This window comes from Phalacrocorax carbo, chromosome 5 (assembly GCF_963921805.1).
Source record: "Phalacrocorax carbo chromosome 5, bPhaCar2.1, whole genome shotgun sequence".
Taxonomy (NCBI): domain Eukaryota; kingdom Metazoa; phylum Chordata; class Aves; order Suliformes; family Phalacrocoracidae; genus Phalacrocorax; species Phalacrocorax carbo.
In genome coordinates, this window is record NC_087517.1 from 62,442,933 (window position 1) to 62,448,932 (window position 6,000).

The window sequence follows — 6,000 nt, forward strand, 5'->3', positions numbered from 1 at the left end:
ATCAGAGTTATGTATTTCTGATTATGGTGGACAATGTAATTTTTTTTTTTCAACCTGAATTCAAGTGGTGGTCCTGGGGATGACATACTGTGGAAATTAGTTATTAACTCTGCATGTCACTGAGCAGTTTTGTATGTACCCAGCTAAGGAAGCATAAAATACTTCTAAATTAAGAATAAAGCTTCTCATTTCCTGTTTGAAACCTAATCCCTCTGCACTCAATGGTGAAAGTGTCCCGAGGCACTGACCAGCACTGAGATCTGGTTCTGAGCCCCTAACACAGAGATAACCAACACCTCTGCTCCCAACACCTGGTAGCCCAATGCCTCATCCTGTCAGGATCTCTTTTCAGGGAGATCTTTTTCCCTTTGTGTTGAATTTTTACTGAGGTCAGAGGGAATATTGTTACCACAGCTATTTAAAATAGTCTCAGAGATGAGGAAACTTTTGAATTGTCTTCTGAAGCACTAGCACCAGAGTAAAACTTTCCTCTTCACCCTCCATGCCCCCAGTTCCCCGCTTCATCTTCATACACAGGGATGCCATGTGTTGCACATAAACCCAAGAGAAGAGCCAAGTAATCATCTGTGAGCATGTATGTATGTACAGACATAATTTTCCCATAGATGCAAATATTCCCCAGTGGAGAAAACTGTAGTAAAAATGGTGCACGACAAACACTCTTCCCAGCATTTAATGCATCACGTAACACCGCTTGGACCTCATGGCAGTAGACCTGCTATATGAACCATATACATCACAGTAATAATCAGAGAAATCAGTAAAAGCACACTTGCTTATGAGAAATCCAGAATTACATGTAGACTGCCCTATGGAAACATACAGAAGTTAACTCCTTACACACAGAAGCTAACCTTCCTGCACAAAACTAATGTTCTTGACTGAAAATCTAGCTCTAGTACCCATCTGCCCGACTTCAATGGGAGATAGGATTTCAGTATCTCACTGGAAGACAGAGCTTTCTATGTTGATTGACACCCAATTTAGGCACTTAAACAATCATAACTAATGATAAACACTGCACAGGACTAATAAAGTTTTACTCACAATCTCAGCTGTAATGCTCAAAGATATTAACTACAGCCGATTAAGTACCTTAACATAACTACCTGATCGTCTAAAATTCCCAGCTAATGCCTATCGGTGACAGCATTTTTCGCTGAGCGTGGTATACATACTATCATTACGTACTTTGGCCTGGCACTATTGCAGCTTCTCACCTCTTCTTCTTCCAAGCTCTAGGCTATGAGTTACCTACAAATATATTTTTAACTCTACTGGATTTCCTCACTTCAGAGTGAGATAATGGCTGTGTTATAAAGACATACACACCACAACAGAAGAAAGAGAATATTCATAGTTTTCATTCTACTCATGAATCTAGTGATCAAGTGTAACGAGGTGTCTTGTTGCATTGTCAGAAATACCTCAGCTTCCAAATTCCAGCTCTGAGAGGCTGGCTACCTCCCAGTGAAGGTACATTTCATAATTTAGACGTGGCGCAAGAGCTTATGTGAAAGCCAGGCTGAATTGTCAAGAAGCACAGGTGAAAAATTAGCCAAACCTCTGATCACGGGTCAATTTATCTACAGAGATAAATCAAACAGCAGTATTTACATATTCAGAACAAGTAATGAAGTATGAGGCACTGTTCCACCAACCTACAACCTGCAAATGAGAAACCCTATTATATCACGGCTTTTAAACTGGCAGCAATTGTATATGACTACTGTAGATTCATGTCAACAGCTTTGAAATGTGGATCCACATCCCTACTCTTTTCTAAAATCCGTGAGATTAAACTAGCCATATATCAATTTTACCCTCTTTCTATTATTTTAGCATAGCCTTAGAATTATACTTGGCATCTGTATCTGGCACACACAACGACTACTAGCAGCAGTAATCATTTCTGCATTGAGGTCACTGAGTATATCGACTGCTGTAAGAAGTCGGGAGAGCACAGAATACTGCTTGGCTCAAAAAGTCAAGGAAAATAGGAAAAATATAACCCAGAAATTGTTGGAGCGCTCAGCCGCATTTGAGATGTAGCGCTCAGACCTCAGCAGAGCTTGCCCTCTCCTAACCCCTCCTGATCTTCCCCTCCTCCCCGCCACACACACACAGAATCACTAGAAATGCTCCTTTGGTTTAACAAAAGCCTCTGCCCGTCCCTCTTTCTCTGCAAGGAACAAGAGCTAATCCAGCCAGCCTGTCCCAGAGGAAAAGCTGTTATTGGTGCGTTAGCCAGGGAGATGGTTGCAGCGCTGGCCGCCTACAGGAGAAGGCAGAAAGCCTGAGCATCCCCCTTCCACAGATGAGCCCCTGTTCAAAGAGCGGGTAAAAAAAGGATGCAGGAGACAATGAGGAAGAGCCCGGCTCTTCCCCCGCTTAGGGTACTACAGGGCACAGGGTCGGTTTCACGATCGCAGTCTCTCGCCTTTGAAAGCGGGGCTGAGGCAGACGGGAGACCCTCTGCCACTGCAGCAGGTGAGGCTGCTCTGCAGGCGACGGCAAGTTGCGCGCAGGGAAGCCCGAGCCTCCCCGCAGAGCCGCCCTTTACCCGCCAGCGGCGCGTCCTCCGCGGGCAGGGCGGTGCCGGCGGCGCCCCCCGCCCGCCCCCGCGGCCCCGCGCCCCGCTCCTTACCCGCCTCGGCCCGGGCGCTCGGCAGCAGCGCGACGACCACCCCCAGCAGCACGGCGGCCCCGGCCAGGCCCGCTCCGCCGCCCGACGGCGGGGCGCTGCGCGGGGGCGCGGTGCCGGGGGCTCCGCCGGGCCGCCCGCCGCCCGCCGCCCGCGGCCACATCCCCGCGCCTCGCACGGCCCCTCAGCGGGCAGCGCTGCCCATGGCCCCGCCGCCCCGGGCTCTAGAGCAGCGGCTGCGCGCGGGGCAGGCGGCGGCGGCGGCGGCGGAGGAGCTGCGGGCACGGCATGGCGCCGGCGGCTCTGCCCGGGCGGCCGCAGGACGCGGTGCCGGTGCGCCTCAACGGCGGCGGCGGCGCGGCCCCTCCGGCTCCAGCGCGGGGAGCGCCGCGGAAGGCGGCTTCATCCACAAAGGGCTCACGTCGCCGCCAGTCCCGGCCCCGCTCCCCGCCCTCCGAGCGCGGGGAGGCGGGGAGCGGGGGCGGCGCTGCCGGGGCCGCGGGGACCCCCCTCCGCCGCCCCGCCGGGCGCCCGGCCCCCCGCGCCCGCCTCCGCCGCCCCGAGGCGCGGCTCGGCCGCGGCCGCTCCCCAGCCCTCCCGGAGCCGCGGGGAGCTCGGCCGGGGGAGACGGGGCGGGGGAAAAGCGTCCGTCCCCCCCCCCCCCCCGCCTTGGAGGTCGCGTTGAAGGCCCCCATTCCCTCCCTCAGTTGTTTAAGGACTTGTGCCCAGCACCACCTTTTAGGTGTAAACAAAGCTGCGCCCACTCGCAGTGGTTCTGTGACCTGGCAAAGCTCGAAGTCCTTCTCCGCTCACCTCGGGAGCCGTTCAGTCCCAGCTGCTGGACCTGTGAGGCTCCGGGCCAGGACACCTCCAAAGATGGCCCTCATCATCTGAGGTGCCAGCGAGCGGCTCTTCATGCAAAGCAGCCCGATCCCTGCCACAGCACAGAGCACCGCTGGCAGCATTTCTGCAAGAGCAGAAACAGCTCTGGGAGTGAAGAAGCTGGAGCATACCGCAGGGGTCGAGCAAATGGGCAGCTATGTCCTCAGCTACCCAGTGGGCAAACACAGGAAAGGTCTTCTCCTGCCACCCTTCGCCCATACCCACGCACTGGGTCACTCCCTCCCTACCCGCGACCACGCTCAGACATCCAGGCTGAAAAGGGAGCATCAAAGGACAGAGGTTTGCCTCTGCAATGCATGAAGGTACACCAGGAGACAACCGGTACATAAAATGTATTCTGGAGATCAGAGGTGGTGACACCCAGCAAGAGGCACGGTCAGACCGAACGTCGTGGCAATTCAGTCCATGTTTTCCGTAATTAGTATTTTCAGCAGAGGTAATGTATTCTAATATAATTTCTTTCCTGGCACCGCTTCCTGGAGTTCTTTTTGTTCCCAGATCATGTCTGTGAGCAACAGACAGCGATCGTGGGGAGGAACAGCAAAGCGATGGTGGGCTAGCCCCAGGACGTGCTTCAGGACCCCCGAGCGCTCCGAAAGGGCACAGCATCACCTGCGCGTGGGAAAGCTGCCCTGGCCTCCCAGCAATTCCAGCAGAAAGGATGCTGTTGTCTTTTTGATAAAGTCTTAGAAGTCAGGTTTGAGGTAGAGCAAGCCCCAGCACAGGCCAGCCACAGCTTTACATCCTGCTACCCAGCGACTCACAGCATCCCCGAAGTCCTGATGACCCATAATTACATACTTATCTGACTAGTTTAGCTCATTCAGAACGTCACCAATACCATCACTGGGCCACTAATACGTCCCATTTGTGCTGTTTTAGTCACTTTTTCCTCAAATCACTAATTCAATCTAAGCAAAATTAGCTTTCACATGATGACTACTAATGCTTATCCACAGAGAAAAGATGGCAGTTCTGTGATTATTGTAGTAAAATGGATAGCTTACTCATCACTCCGGTTTATTTAGGGCCACCGTAGTTAGTGCAGGGCCCTCTGGTGGTACCTTTCGCTATCTTTAGGAAGTCCTGTGTAAAACCCATTTCATTATTTTCATATTTTTCTAAGTTTTGTCATAATGCAATCTTTGTAATAGATCCATCGTTAATTTAATTTTGACAGTGCTTTTTCCTGGCCTAGCTCTTAACCATTACAGTCATCTCATAATTTTCCATTATACAGTACACATGTGTATGTATTTTGTATATTAATATAAGGGGTTTTTTCCCTAGCAAATTTAGTTGGTAGTTCAAAGGATTTTAATACACCTATTTTCCGGAACGATGACTGGGTAGGAACTCTTACAGCTAGTGAAAAATCACTGAAGTTTTCCCAAGTAACTGTAGTTAGCTATTTCCTCAACGTACCCCTTTACCAATTCTATGTCTTCATTGTCCAGAAAGATAATTTCAACCTCTGCGGGGTATCTGTGTGTCTGTACTTGGTGCCGAGCTTTGCTTTCCTGCATATACCATCTCCTAGAGTGTGCACGTGCTCTGCATACTTGGTATTAGGTCCTTTTTTTTTTTTTTTTTTTTTTTTTTTGCAAGCAGCACACGCATGCTGCCGACGTGTTCCTTTCCATGATTACGCTTTTGGGACAGGGAGGTGGAGCGTACGTACTTGTAACCTACCTGGTTCTGGTTTCCTCTCAACTATGGAATCCTTAATGCTAGGAAGTTGTCCAGATCTGGAAGAGATGTCTTCTTATGGATAAAGAATCAAGATGCTCCATGCCAGTGAAGATCTACTCTAGTTGGCTAAGGAGATGTACTGAGTATTTCTCCATAGGACCAGCATGTCTCTCACTGGGGCACAGTACTACTCTACCATGCTACATAATAAACCTTACAGAGAGATATGAAAATTCATGTTTGCATGGATTCTCCAACCTTTGCCCCAGAGCGATAGGTTGATGCCATCTGTACGACCTTGGCTGAAATAAGGAGTAAAACCTAGATCCAAAGCTGCCTTGCTTGCAGGAGACCTACCACAATCATTTTGAGTCTTGCTTGTCTTTATGAAGGAACCCATAGATGACAACCTCACTCAGAGATGAGATTCTCCACAAAGCAGGTAGCAGGCCATGGTCTCTATCTTTGCAACGGAACAGTTGGCATTTTTCATTTTGATGAATAAACAGGCCAAATTTATGAACAACTCACTCCATGGATCAACCACAGAATGGAGTCCCGTCTCCAGGCACCCCTACCAACAGGGTATAGATGCTCCCAACCTGCTACTTCAGGGTTTAAGGAGAAGAATCTGTTCAAATATGTATTTCAGCCTCTCGGCATGAAGCTTCATTGTCCTAACAAAGAACAGTCAGTGCTGTTCCGCAAGACAGGAGCAGCTAGAATTACTGGAATCTGCT

The 6,000-nt window shown here is 50.2% G+C and overlaps 1 protein-coding gene across 3 annotated transcripts in view; it reads right to left on the minus strand.

Annotated features, from left to right (window-relative positions):
- The window catches only part of KIAA1549L (KIAA1549 like), a 136,610-nt gene extending 133,550 nt beyond the window's left edge, over positions 1-3,060 (minus strand). For all 3 annotated transcript variants that reach the window (XM_064452791.1, XM_064452789.1, XM_064452788.1), the window contains exon 1: positions 2,669-3,060. In XM_064452791.1, the coding sequence (XP_064308861.1) occupies positions 2,669-2,828 (160 nt within the window). In that variant the 5' untranslated portion in view covers positions 2,829-3,060. The remainder of the gene's footprint in view (positions 1-2,668) is intronic.
- Between the last annotated feature and the right edge of the window lie 2,940 nt (positions 3,061-6,000).